The sequence below is a fragment of the Poecile atricapillus genome, chromosome Z (assembly GCF_030490865.1).
Source record: "Poecile atricapillus isolate bPoeAtr1 chromosome Z, bPoeAtr1.hap1, whole genome shotgun sequence".
In the NCBI taxonomy this organism is placed as follows: Eukaryota; Metazoa; Chordata; class Aves; order Passeriformes; family Paridae; genus Poecile; species Poecile atricapillus.
Window position 1 is genome coordinate 2651325 of NC_081289.1, and position 14582 is coordinate 2665906.

Below are 14582 nucleotides of genomic sequence, written 5' to 3' on the forward strand. Positions count from 1 at the left end.
GCAAGCCCCATAATTCTAAGACTTATTATTTTCACATTTCTCCTCATCCTGACAGGGTTCATTCTAGCCATGACTCTTCATTTGGAGTGGTTCTGTAGAGGACAGGGTGACACTCTCCAGCTAAGCAGAGTGGGAATGATGGTCTGACAAGCAGCAGGAGCAGATAAATGTGATTTAATTTGTCCTCTGTCTGGACTCGACTTAGGTAAGCAGGACAAATCTGTCCAGACACAGTTTGTCACTCTTTAAGTGTCTGTCCAGGCTTTCTCCTCTTCAAGGACAGAAGGAGCAGGGAGCAGTCTCCTCTCACAGCCAAGCTGCTGGAAAATCCAGTTGGGATTCAGCTTGGATTCACCATTGGCAGGCTGGAAAGGTGGACTAATTAAATGGATTTCAGACCTGTGTGGGCTCAGCTTGGCTTTGCTGCTGCTGCTCGTGTCCTGTGGGACTGCTGGGTATGGAAAAGAGCTGACTTTGGGAAAACCAGAGCGGAAACCTTGCCTGGCTTTGCAAGGCTCTGCTTCCAGCACAAAAACCATCAGCTCCGGTCTTTGGCTGCAAAGAGATTTTCCCCTCTGCAGAAACTCAAAAATTTCAGTGTTCTGCTCTCCCTTGGAGATCCTCATTGTGCTCTGGAAAGAGAAATCCCTGGACAAAACAAAGCTGGGCTAATTGAAGGAGTCAGTTTTCTTGGAAAGGAATGGTCTATGTTTTTGTGGAGTTCAACCACTTTGGAGAAAAACCACCCTCTAAACACTTTTTTTTTTTTGCATCTTGGATGCATGTTTTGTCCTGAAAACTATTGTTTAAAGACATGTTGACTTTCTCCTGTATTTATATAGCAGTTAATTCTTCCCCTCCCTTGCAGGAGACTAAAATGAAATTATTTTCTCCTTTACAGACCACTTGAACCATTCTCATTGTCTTTTGTTAATGTCCTTTTGGTAAGGGGAGGGGGAAAATCTCCAGAAATATACAAATTTCAGTTTGATTCCAATTCATAGATTTATTCTGAGGGCTGGCAGACATAACAAGAGAAAATTTGTTTACTATCATTTTTTTCTCCTAACTTCTGCCCTTGTACAGCTTCAACACTCTCCCAGTTTTTGGCATTAATTCCTGTGCCCACTGAACACTTTTGCTCTGTATTTTTGACCCAGTTTCCATTGGCTGCACCCTTGGGTTGACAGGTCACACTTTTAAATGATCCCTGTTCTTCCAAATAATGTCCCCTCCAAGATCCCTTTTTTTTTATGATTATTTTTATGATGTGCTTTTATGGCACCAGGAGATGAATAATAATAATGAGTCAAAGACACCTGATATTTATAAGATTGTTGCAAACTACTGTGTGTCCTCAGGTGGTTTTATGCTCAGCAAAGAGATTTATTTTGGGGTGAATAGTAGTTTCCAAATATATCTATATGGAGAGATGGATGATTTGTAAGCTCTACTGATCTTCCCACAAAAAAAAAAAAAAAAAAAGAAAAGGAGATTTTTTCTGAGAACTGGATGTGTGATTTTTACGGCGTTCCCTTGATGTAGGGATGCACTTTGTTCTTCCTGTGATATCCATTAATTCCATGCAATGTTCAGGTAAACTGGAGGGCAGGCAGCCTCCAGAGCTGACCTGCAGCATCACAGCTCCTGCCAGATTCTGGGCCAGTGGATAGGGAGGGGAAAGGAGGGGGATGAGATGAATTGTAATAAAATTTGTCATTTTTCTTTGTCAAAAGTCCCGAGTCCTTCCACGACAATGGAGTGGGAATGAAAGGATTGGCTTTGAAGAGGGAACTAGAGGGAGCAAAAAGGTACAAAAGCCTGTAATGACCATGGGCACAGGGAAAAACGTTGATGTAGGTGAGGGAAGATGAAACTGATGATTCCTGAAGTGGGTTTGATCACAAAACTGGCACAGAAGGAGACCTGGAGGGGCTGGGAGTTGGGTTCTGTGTGCGGGCACATGTTGGGATGTTGGCGTGAGTGTTCAGACACCTGGTTCAGCAGCAAGTTGTTACAAGAGTTATTTTGAGGCTGAAATTGATAATTCAATTTCTTCTGCTGTTCCATTTTATTTGGGGGGGAAAATGAACATATCCTGCAAGAGAAAGTCTAAGCACAGGGTTTCCTCTGGTCTGAAACTGCATTTTTAGAGCCTTTTCTGTACAGCTAGGTGGTCAGAGCCAGACAGGGAAAGCTCTAGATTTGGGTCAAATTAAGAGAAAGGCCTTGGAATGCTGAATTGGCCACCTGCAAGCTTGGAAAATTACTTTTATTTTTTCTTTGAACTTTCTTTAATAATTATGGGAGTTAATATATGGACAGAAAAGATGAGAATAGGTTAAAAAATGTTACAGTGGTGCAAAACACTCTTTCCACTTACCTGTATCCATAAATTCACCAGTGCTAACCCATTAGCACAAATGGTGGTATGCATGGGAAGATGTTTTCAGCAGCAGATGTCAGATTATACCACAGAATGAAGATTAAAACCCAACATTTTGTTTTGGGGAGCTCTGGTGCCCAACCCAGAGCCTCCTTCAATCTCAGCTCTTTGGCTGCCCTGTGGGATGTGGGGTGAGCACTGTCCTCACTCTGGCACTGTTTCAGGGTGAAACCTTGCTCCTGTAGCCAAACTGTTTGTGTCCCTGACTGCTTTTTGTCATCATCATAAAGGTCCAGTGATGAAGTTGTCAGGGGTTGTGTCTTACACCTGTAGAAAACTCTTCAGAAAGGAGGAGGAGCTCAGATCCTGGGACAAAGAGGTGGAGGAAGGAGCCTTCAGGTGACAATGACAACTTTCAGTGATGGGGGTCCCCAGGGTTGGCCGTGTCATGGCTCAGGGATTCCTCACACTGTGGGGAAGGTAGAGGTGGAATGAGAGGGCTGGAAGCCTTTGTATGCTCCTGGTGATGGATCTACAGGGGAATCCTGCAGCTTCTCTGGAGGGAGGACACTCTGACCCCAGAATTCTGAGGGATTCATCCAGCACAGGCACAGCCAAGAGCTGTAAACAACCAGGAGCTTTCAAATCCACCATTTCCCCACCACCTTCCCAGGAGGGATGGCCCAGACCATATTTTGGCAGGAGCAGGGCTGCTTTTATCTCTCACACCGAAGGACTTGGCTCTTTGACCTTCGGGCCGCAGCCTGAGCCGGTTGGGATGGGGACAAGGACATTCCCTGTGGCCTGTGCTTGGCCATGCCCTGGAGTTTGGGATGCTGTGGTGAGTCAGTGGCGGCAGCAGCAGCGCTGATGATGAGGAGGTTGTTGCAGGGAGTGTTTGCAAAGCAGAGGCTGGCCTGGAATTCACTCCATCTGTTGCAGAAGCAGGGATTGCGCTGCCCATGTCATTTAATGCCAGGGATTTCACACCGAGCTGAGCAGTCCTGGTTCACTTTCCAACAAACTCCAGAAGCCTTTGCAGGACAGCTGTCCCAGAGAGAGCATCCTGCTGTGTCCTGGATGGACACACAGACCTGGCCAGCCTGGCAGACGGCTTTCTTGATCAAACCCTGCAGGAATTTCTCAAATCCCTCTGTGGTCCCGCAGCATATTTGACACACCAACTGTGATAACGTTAAGGGACAGTCAGCAACCCAGCCTGCTGCTCCTCAGTGCTGCCAGGCCCTGCAAGCAGCAGAGAAATGTCAGAATTCTCTCCAAAACAGACGCGTATTTCAGGACTGTTTCTCTCTATTCACCCCACCAGGAGCCAAAGCCTGGCACTGCTGGCTAATTGTCCATCTGAAAGGGTCATCAGGGGCACTGGACCGGAGGTTGGGTGTCTGATTGTGGCCCTGGCAACACATTTTGGGGGCTGATATCCTGCCCCCCTCTAAGATACTCCATAGACCATAAAATGGTCTGGTTTTTGTGAATTTTGAATTCCCATCCATGCCATGCCTGCCTTTATCCAGGACTTAACCTCCCTTGCTCCACCAAACAAGGTAAATTAAACAAGCCTCAGTCACCATTTTCAACCTTCCACTATTTTTCCCCTCTGCTGGGAAACCTGCAGAAACACTGGGATGTGCAGTGATGGATCCTATAGAAGAGACCCCTGCTGTTGCCCAATACTCCAGACATCATCTGCTACTAAACTTTATCATTTTCCTTTGGGATGCCTCAGCCAAGAAGGGAGCTTAAATCTATTGGTGCTGCATCTATGGAAGGGCTTTAATTCTGCTCTGCATGGACAAGTTCATCCTAGGGGATGCCAAAATGTCATGCAGCAAATGCTTACTGTGAATAATAATTAAGAAAACCTGGAATAAAGAGCTTGTATATGCCCCAGGAAAATGTGGGGGGATTTTTCTACATCTAGGTCAGATAATGTGTTTAGAGAAAACGAGTTAAATGGAAGTATTACCCTGTAGCAGATCTAATAATCAGCTTAAATGTCTGCAAAAGAAATGGAAAAAACATTGTGGATATTCAAGTCTAACCCAAAACTTCACCTGATTTATTCAATTTTGAGTTGATCCAATAAAAGGTGACAATTTAATCCATTCTATTCCCTTCCATTAACATTTTATGCACAAAGACACAAGATAGAGAGGAGCAAGAGATGGGTTGGAAATGGCTGGTGATCTTGAGATGGGACTTGGACCTACACAGTCTGAGTTCCTCTGGACATCCCTGCAGTGTGTGCTAGAAAAGGTAATTTCTAATCCTTCAGTCACTGCAGGAAGAGAAGACACTCAGGAGGTGAGGGATGAGATGGAGGTGAGACAACCAACATTGTCAGGGGTAGTGTGACAACCCAGCTGCTCTGATCACATTCACAACTTTGTCTTGCTGTTATTTCATTTCCATTACTTACATTCACATTCATAGCTTCCTCTTTTACCTGTTTTTTTTTGGGTTTTTTTCTGTCCTCCTGCCTCCCTCCATGGCTCACAACATTTTTTTGGAAGGAGTGAGACAGAGAGTGAAGGTTCAGAGTGTCTCATGCATGCAGAGCTTTCCAGACTGCTGCTTTTGCCATCCCCATCCTGGAGATGAGATGCAAGATGGATCTTCTTTTCCCTTGACTTGTTTGACAAACCTAATGTGCAGCTGCATAAAATATTTTCCCTCCAGGCAGTGGAAATGTCACACTGTGTCTCTGTTGGTGACATGGGTGTATTTAAATAGGGTTTTTCTTGCCAGATAGCACTTTAGGGGACTTTGTCCTGTCAAGTATTCCCCGGTGTTGGACACTGCTCGGGATCTGGAGCACACTGCACGCACACATGCCTGGCACAGGGGTGATACAGCACAGTCTCTAATGGGTATTGGAACATCATTATTATTATTATTATTATTATTATTATTACAGGATTCATGTGATTGAAGCACACACCTCAATCTATGATACAAACAGACTCTCCTATGAAGGCAGGAAGAGGGAGTTGGGATATTCAAGCTTGAGAAGGGTCTGGGGAGATCTTCCAGTACCTAAAGGGCCTCCAGGAGAGCTGGAGAGGGACTTGAGACAAGGGCATGGAGTGATAGGATAAGGGGAAATGGCTTTATATTGACAGAGGGAAGGATTAATTTGGATAATGGGAAGAAATTCTTCTCTGGGAGGGTGGTGAGGCCCTGGCACAGGTTGCTCAGAGAAGCTGTGGCTGCTCCTGGATCCCTGGAAGTGTTCCAGGCCAAATTGGATGGGGCTTGGAGCGACCTGGGATAGTGGAAGGCAGGGAAGAGGAATGAGATGATCTTTGAGGTCCCTTCCAACCCAAACCATTCCATCATCCCATCACTGCATGTGCTGGGGCTCACACTCATAAAACACACCCACCAGAGGCTCCACAAAACACAGAGCACAAAAAAGCTGCAAAACAGGTGAAATACAGCAAAACGCTGATGGGGCTGTGTCTCCCCAGACATCACAAGGACCTCATCTCACTGACCCCCTACACCCACGGCTGCACACCCACACCCTGCTCCAACACCCTCCCAACCCATCCCTGTGCCACCCTGCTGTGGCACTGTCACCGTCTCACGGCACCGCGGCGCGTCTCGTGCTCCCGCATCCCAGCCTTCCCACCGCCCTCCCCGTAACGCGTTTTCCTCGGAACAGATTCCCGCTGCATGTGGATCCATATCCCAAACACAGCGCACAGAACGGGCACCACGGGCTGGGCAGAAGGGGAGCGCTGGCTCCTTTCCCCTTTCCCGCCTTCCCGACATCAGCTCGGCTCTCTTGGATGAGTTTTCTGGGAAGGATGAGTTTTCCGTGCATTACAGATGTCAGCTCATGTTGTGGGGCATGTTCCTCCTTGTTTCTTACATTTCTGCCCCTGAAAAATTGTTTGTCCTGGAGGTGTTTTCACGCAGAAGAGGAGATTTTGAGCCTGAAGGGGAGCACATAAAGAAGAAACCCACAGGGGGAATGGTGAATCATGCATTAAAACATGCTGAGAGTCGGGAATTTCACTTTAATGCCATGGGACAACATGCACATGCCAGTGCTTCCAGGATGGCCAGAAATGCCTGATTTGCCCAAAGAATCTTGTTCTGTTGTCTCTTCTGATTCTCTTCTGACCCTTTAAGCAGGAGAGGACTGGCTTCCTCTGCTGATGCCCAGTATCCATTTGAAAATAATCACACAGTGCCACGCCAAACTCGGGCTCCCAGCTCCTTCTCTCCAGGGAATCAGCGTCAAGCAGCTCTGGCTAAGAGTTGAATGGAATTTTCCATCATTTTTTCTCAAGAAAAAGCAGAGTAAGAGATTTTCAAAGCACTCCTAGGTGCCACACTAAAATCCAGACACTCCTGGACACTCGAGATTTATTCCATTTTTAAACCGGTGTGTTTAGATCTGCTCAGCATTTTTTATGGTGCTGTTCTATTTATTTATTCATAGTTTCTATGTCTGTTTAGCTGCTGTTGGATGATGCAGAGTAGTAGCTCAGCTAAAAAAAAAAAATAAAAAAATCCCAACAAATAAAGATTTAAAATGAAATAGAAGTAAATGAACAACATGCTTAGGTTGAAATATGCTAGTTGAAATTAAATTCTGGTTGAAATATGCTAGTTTAAATTAAATTCATGTAAAGCTTGTGTGTAAACAAGTCCAAAGTCTTACTTAACTTCTGTGGACACATAAATTGGTGGTTTTGGATGAGCCCTGAACTCAAATATACAATTTATAGCGCTAAAGTTTTGCCCCACAGTGTGTGAGTTGTGGTGATGAAAGTCACATTTTTACCATATTGTAAGAGCAGAAACCAATGAAAATTGAGGTTTGAGACTTAGTGCATAGAAGAACACAGTTTTCCTTTTCTTTTACTGGTTTATGACATTTTTACTAAACTGAACAAATGGAAATTAAAGGAAAGCAATGCAAGCAAAACTTTTCCCAGGGTGGGGACTGCAAAACTTGTGCAAACAACATTTGCAAAAGCAGCCCTGCAGGTTTTACATCTTGTCACCAACACCTAGAGCATATCAGCATTTTGGAGATGGCTGTAACACGTGCCTGGGGGAATAAACACCAGGATACTGCTAAACCAGGAATATAAATATAAAACTAAATATAACTCCGAGGAAGGAATGCAGGAGCTGTAACTTGTCAGGTATTTGCTCTAATGAAGGTTGATCTGTGAGGAATTAGCACCAGGGAGATCTGCACACCAGATGCTCCCTAATCTAGGGCTGGGGAGTTTTAACTCCAAAGTCCACCCAGTGCCAGCTCTGTGTGGCACAGAGGTGTCAGGAGAAGCTCTCAGCAGCCTCTCACCACCGTGGATCTGTGGTTTAACTACTCCAGGACTCAACCACCCCTGATTAACAATTTGCTGATGTAGGTCTGACCACTTCTCCACAGCTGATCCTAATTCTTGCTTTGTGGCCCGTTTAGGCTCAAATCAATGAGCAAGATCAGGTTTGTTTCTCCTGGACATCATTAATGGACAGCTTTTTGTGGGGGAAGGGTTGTTTGATGATCAGTGGGCTCTGGAATTCAGCAATGGGTAGGAGACAGTTCAAAAGTCTCCTATGGGACAAGGAAATCTTCAGTTTTACCCAGAGCAGAAAAAAGACACCACAAAATCAGAAGTGCAAACCCCCTTCTGTCAGTGGAACAGACGTGGCACAATTTCCCACTGTGCTGAACGACCTTGGTAGAAATGCAGAAAATCAGGACAGTGGTTAATTTTCATCCTTGGACCTCCTGGTCTTCAGGCCTTGCTATTGCTGGCTTGAGCTGTTTACCCTCACCTGAAGCTCATTTCTCTTTTTTCCCCCTCTGCCTGCTCTGTCCATTCTTCCCATTCCCCTGGATCTGGTATCCAAAGGTTCTCTGTGTCCCTCTCCGTGGCAGGGGGGTGGAGTTGGATGATGTCTAAGATTCCTTCCAAGCCATTCTGTGATTCTGTGATAACCCACGTCTGGGGCAGCACAAGCAATTCTCTAAGCTCGGTGCTCTGGGGTTCTGGGATGGGATCAGCCATAAGGAAGTGGATCCAGGACAAGCTGAGTTCCAGATGTTTTATCCAAGCAGCCTCTCATTCCGTGTCTCTCCAGCTGGCTTTGAGCAATTCCTTTCAATTGTGCGCTCATTTCTTTAAGTTAATTTCAGTGATAAATACCTGATACGCAGCTTAACGGGGAATCTGTTAATCAGGTAAATAATTGACTAATGGCCAGGATTCTGGGAAGTCTTGCTGGGATTTCCTCTGTGTGGGTACAGAGCAATTCATGCCACCAACAGGATCCTTACTTGACATGAAACTGTTTATTAAAGCAGGATCAGGATTATGAAGCATAAATTGCTCTTAATTCCATCATCTTTCTCTGCTGCCCCAGGAGCCTTTCCTTGTTTGACTTCTAGACTTTGTTATTTAACCAGACACTGATCAGGTGATGATGAGATAATTTCTAGGTATCAAAATTAACAAGTCAATTAAAAGGTGACCTAAGACTTCTTCTGGCCAGCGGTTTTCCTCCACTTTGTTGAATTGGAACAGAAATCACTGCCAGCTTTATTTGTGCAGAGTTGTGTGATAACCTGGGCAGCACTTGCCCTCTTGGGAAAATTACATTTGTTTGTATTTGCTATGCTTTTCCAGAAGTCCTCCAAAGGTTTGTTTGGGAATACGAGCCAGCTCCAGATGAACAAGCTGAAGAGATAAGGTTGTCCCAGCCAGCTGGGGTCCAGGAGTTTTCTCATTGTCCCCTGCCACTGACCCTGCTATCACCAACCAGTCCATGGAAATTGTGGTTGTTTTCCATTCAGAGACAACTGGGAGAATGTTCTGGAGGATATTCATCTCCCAAACTTGCAGGCTCCTGCCTGCCCACGGTCCCCATTCCCCATCTGCTGCACAGCCTCCCATTATGCAAATGAAGGCAGCTCGCTTCAAGTTTATTTCTTAATTTAATAAATGTAATTTAATAAATCTTAATGCAATACATTTCTGGTGAATGAAAGGATAGCTGAGTGCATAAAACAGCATCAGCTGTCAGACAGCCCGAGTGTTCTCCAGGAGCTCAGACTGCTCCGGGAATTGTTTATTTTAAGAAAACTTTGCCAAATCAGATCTGTAGCCATGCCTGGGCTTTGTTTTTGATCATGGCCAGGAGGAAAAACTAACTGACCCCTCACTGAAATGGAGCCAGGACAAGCAGAGGATGGCTGGAATGAGAGGGAGTTGTGTGCAGTGTGACAGTGGATGTGATTTTCTGGCTGGGACCACAGTGTCACATCTCAGTGATCTCCCCTCTGTCCCTGCATGAGAGATTCCAGCTCAGTGCTTCCCCCTCTGCTTGTCAGCAACAGCAGAAGTGAGTGGGCATTGCATTTATCCCCTTCTGCAGAATTAACTTCCTGCTGCATCCCACCTAGATTTGGGTGTTCAAGGCACCAGAGCAAGATGTTTGAAAGGATCTTCTTTTTGGGTGTGAGCCGAGACAGTTCAGCCTCGTGATCCCTATTTCCCAAGAATACCCACAGGATCTGATCAGACTTCAATGCTGAAAGGTGGGAGTGCACTGTGGCAATCTCCTAACCAAAAAAAAACCAAAAACCCCAAAACAAAACCCAAATCAAACCAGGGACTTCCCTGAATGAGCTCCTCTTTGAAACAGAGCAAAGGATAAGAGGGACTCGAGTTTTTTTAATGTCTTCACCAAGAGGACACATCAAGGTGTCCACTCTGGGCTAGAAACCCTACTTGAAGGCCAGCAAAAGTCTTGTCTCAAAAGCCAGCTCAAATGAGGTTTAAAGTCCAAATCCAAAGGGATCCTGAAGAGGGGGGTCAGCATTTAAGAGATTTTGACATCTTGCATCAAGGCACCTTAAAGAAGTTTTAAGGCTTTTGCAGAGGGGGCTTCACTGACACCGCTTTATGTGTTTGGATAATAAAACAATCCTCATGATGATAACCATAAAAATGTCTAAATATGATAAAAAAACACCATCCACAAGTAAAATTTCCCTGCCAAGTAGCAAGGACATACCCTTCAGCTGAAGCAGGACACCAAAATGGGAACTGAACTGTTGTAACTTTGGCAAAAGCAAAGAGGAGAGAAGCAATTCATTGGAATCTTGTTATTTGGATGCCATTCCTGCAAGGATGATTATTCTGACTTGTCCCATGTCACGATAACCTCATGCAGAAAGATGGAAGAGTCCAACTTCTGTTTTCCCCATTTTTCTCTTTATTTTTTTTTTTTTTTAATTCTTTTGCATCTTTATCATTAAAAGAAGCCCAACCAACAAAATACTGCCCTGAATTCATAAGGAATCTTTGGGTCAAATGTTCAGCCACTTGAAAAAATATGTGAAATAAAACACATGTATGAGCTGTGGAGGCAGTTGCTGGGTGATGAGTTACATATGCAAGAAATCAGCATCCAAAAGCAAAAGGAGGCTCTGGAGGCACCAACAAAGACATATATTTTTGGTCACAGAGACAATTGTGCCTTTTATTTTTTACCTCATTCAAAATTTTTCATGAATGCATTCATTTCCCTCTTAATATCAGTCTTTTATTTATAGACAAAATTCGACTGTCATTGTTCGGGGAAGACAATGAGAACAAATTTGTGTCAGTTCTTGTTCTCTGTTTTTCCAGGAAGAAAAAATTCTGTGTCTCTGTGTAGATTTATTAAAGTGAAAAAAAGCCCGAACCAGAAAAAAAACCCAACAAACCAAAACAACCAAACCTAGAAAATCCTTAGATTTCTTTTTCTATAAAATCAAAGAACTATTTAGGTTGGAGAAGACATCCAATATCATCAAGTCCAACCATTAAAAAAGCATTGCCAAGGCCACTACTACAAAACATCCCCAAGTGCCATGTCTGACATGGAACAGAAGAGCCACTATTCCATCTGCTGGTCCCTTGTTTAGGACTTTAGAGTTGTTAGGAAGATAAAAGAGAAAATTCCTCTCCCTCCTGAGTTTGAGTGTGTGGGAGGAGGGTTTGAGAACTCATATTTGAGGCCCAAAGCTCTTTTCCACCATCCAGCAAACCCTTGGCCTCTTTCCTGCAGGTGCCTCCAGTAAAACTTCCATGGTCAGCATGGGAATGGAGTGTCTGGCTAATATTAGCATCTGGGGAGGGCCCTGAGCACAGAAATCCACTCTGGAAAGGAGACCACGGCAATAGGGACCATCTGCGGAAGAGCAGAGTCATCCTCCCTTGCAATCACTCAGCGCTGCAAATTCCCGGAAAATTCCTCCTTGTGCATCAGGCTCGAGCTTTGGGAGAGGACACGTGGGGCCGTGGGTGGGTGAAAAGCACACAGACTTCCAACAGCTGGCACTCCTGCTGCCACCCACGGCGGAAAAAGGGCAGGAGAGCTGTGTTTGGAAAAACACCAGGCCCGGCAGAGACTGCCAAAAGCCCGCCTTGTTCCCGCGGTCCAGCTCATCTGCAGCGGGGTCCTGCTGACACAGGAGTGGGTTTTCCCTGTGCTCCTGCACCCTGGTTCACTCAGGGAGTGTTCCTGCCACAAAAGGAGGCTCAGTTGGTCCAAATTCTCGTGCTTTATATGACAGAGGACTCAGATGGCCTTGTGAGGTTACAGAAACAAGAGGTGCAGGCCCTGGAAGATGCATCCAGCAAGGGCTCAGCTCTGTGTCATCCATGCAGAGTGAACAGGGCAACACAAAGAGATGGGCTGTGAGGAGGAACCTATCACCTCCAACAGCTCCTGAGGGTTTAGCTCCTGAGGAAACTGCCACAGATCCAGCCAGGAGCAGTTATCACCTCCAGGGGGAAGGTCTGGCTTGGCCCTCACTGACCCTGTTTCTGTGCCAGCATCATCTGGGTGCTCATAAAAGTATCAGGGAGATAAAAGAGGTATCTTTGAAAGAAATGTCTCTGTTGACTGCCAAGGAAGATCTTTTTCCTCACAGGAGCTTTGTTTTCTCCATCTGAGTCTGATTTTGTCTGACTCTCTCTGGTTTGGATGCAGCTCCCACATCCAGGATGCAGGAGGAGGGTGAAGGAAGTCTCTGGGCTTTTCTCAAATTCACCATCTCTCACCTCTCTCTTTCTGGAACTGCTTTATATGTTCCTCCTGTTTTTCCCCTGATGGGAGTCCAAGGAGGGGGTTACCATTTATTCCATTAAATTCCAGTTAATTTATTTGCTCCCTGGTGCCCTGATGTATTCATTACAGGGGAATTGAGAGCCAAGGGAGAACAACTTTGATGGATGAGACAATGTGTCCCTTCCCAGGTGCTTCTGGACAGCTCTCTGAAGACAATTTTTTAACCAAATTTTTCACCAAGTGTCCCTCACACTTGGCCTTACAAGACTTGGTCTAATTTTGAAAGGGAAGATGCAGAAAGTCCTTGTCAGTTATGCGTCAGAAAAAAAAAAAAAAGACAAAACTCAAGCTTTTATTTTAATTAGACTTTTCTCAGGAGATGCAAATTTATATAAATCCCCAGGGTTTGGCTCTGATAATGTGGATTCCCAAAGGGCTCAGCCCCAAGTGCTGAGAAGTGTGCAGGGAAAGGGTCTGGGGTTGACAAGAGCAGTGAAATGCTCATGTTTATCTTGGAGGGTTGGTGTGATCATGGCTTTTTGCTGTGGGCTGATCTTGGATTGTTTAATCTTCTTCTTCTCTCTGATGCCAGTGATGGCAACTCTCTACATCCCTTTGTGGATCTGGACAATGGTGCCTAAATAATTGCCAGATTAGGCTTGATTTGGATGTGGTGGCCTCTCCAGGGGTGCCTGAAGTTTGGCTGTAGGTGGGCCTTGAGGAAAGGTTTATCCATCGTGGTACAGAGCCAAGTACCTTTTGGGATACCCCATATCCCAACCACCTTGTGGGCTGGAGCCTCTTTCCTCTTCCAGCTTTGTCTTGAAAAATGTTGGAATAGAAAGAAGAAAATCTCTTGAAGCAGCACATTTCCCAGTAAGGGTGGCTCTGGCAGAAATGGTGATGGGCAATCACAACTGTCCTTAATATACATTTTTAAAAATCTCTGGTCAGGAGGTCATTGGTAAATCAAGTTTCAGCCAACACTATGTGCTTAAAACTGTCTCCAGTTTTATTCATGTCTCTTTTATAACCCTTTGCATTTTAATAGAGAAGATAATGACACTGATGAATATTGTCCAGTGAATGCAGGGAGGGGCCCAATGGGGAAATGAGCCATTATCTCCCCATCCCTCCATGTCCAGGTGCAACCCTCTGTCCATGTCTCCAAGAGGCTCCCTGGGATTTATTGATATGGCAATCTGATTTCGGTAATTAAAATTGATTTTCAGCTTTAACTTTGTAAATACAATGATCCATAACAACATGGGTCTTGTTCTTGGGGAAAGTGGGAAGAGGGAGTGAGGATGCCAGGAGGAGTGGTGTGGATGACAGTGCTGGAGGAGGAGAGAGGCAGAGTGAAGTCTGTGAGCTGCTCCATCCCATAGAAGCCTTGCAGAGTCCCTGGGAATGTGCTGATCCCGCTTGTTGGATGGCAGCAGGGCTCTCCTGAACCTGGATTCCAACGTTACCAGCTCTGGAGGCTCCAAGGGCAGCCAAGAAAAGCAGCTGGAGCTGGGAGCAAAATATTGCTTGCTACTGAGTCACGGTGTGGAAAAGGAACACAGGGAACAGCTGGCTCCTGGGATGAGCTTTGGAGACTGTGATATAAATCCCATCACTCATATCCTCTCCTTTAACCTCCTCTTGGTGGAAATCCACAGCTCTCAGAGCAGGCCCAGAGGCCACAAAGATGTTCCCTCTGCTCTGGAGAGCTGGGGGTGTCCAGCCTGGACACGAGAAGGCTCTGGGAAGAATTTATTGTGGCTTTTCAGTACTTAAAGGGAGTTTGTAAGAAAGAGGGAGAGTGGCTTTTTACTGGACACATTGTGATAGGAAGTGGTTTAAAACTAAAAGAGAAGAGTTTTATGTTAGGAGGGAATTCCTGGCTGGGAAGTTGGGGAGGCCCAGGGTGCCCAGAGCTGCTGTGGCTGCCCCTGGATCCCTGGCAGTGTCCAAGGCCAGGTTGGATGGGGCTTGGAGCAACCTGGGATAGTGGAAGGTGTCCCTGCTCATGGCAGGGGGTGGATCTGGATGATCATTGAGGTCCTTTCCAACCCAAACCATTCTGTGACTCCATGAA

The 14582-nt window shown here is 45.5% G+C and overlaps 1 protein-coding gene across 2 annotated transcripts in view; it reads left to right on the top strand.

Moving 5' to 3' along the window:
- LOC131572785 (plexin-A4) overlaps positions 1-14582 on the top strand; it is a 421465-nt gene that overhangs the window by 239982 nt on the left and 166901 nt on the right. The window contains exon 5 of one of the 2 annotated variants that reach the window (XM_058826138.1): positions 56-117. The exons of the other annotated variant lie outside the window; for it this stretch is intronic. Within the exon in view, the coding sequence (XP_058682121.1) occupies positions 56-67 (12 nt within the window). The 3' untranslated portion in view covers positions 68-117. Of the gene's footprint in view, positions 1-55; positions 118-14582 lie in introns of those variants that run through there. 2 annotated transcript variants of the gene reach the window in all.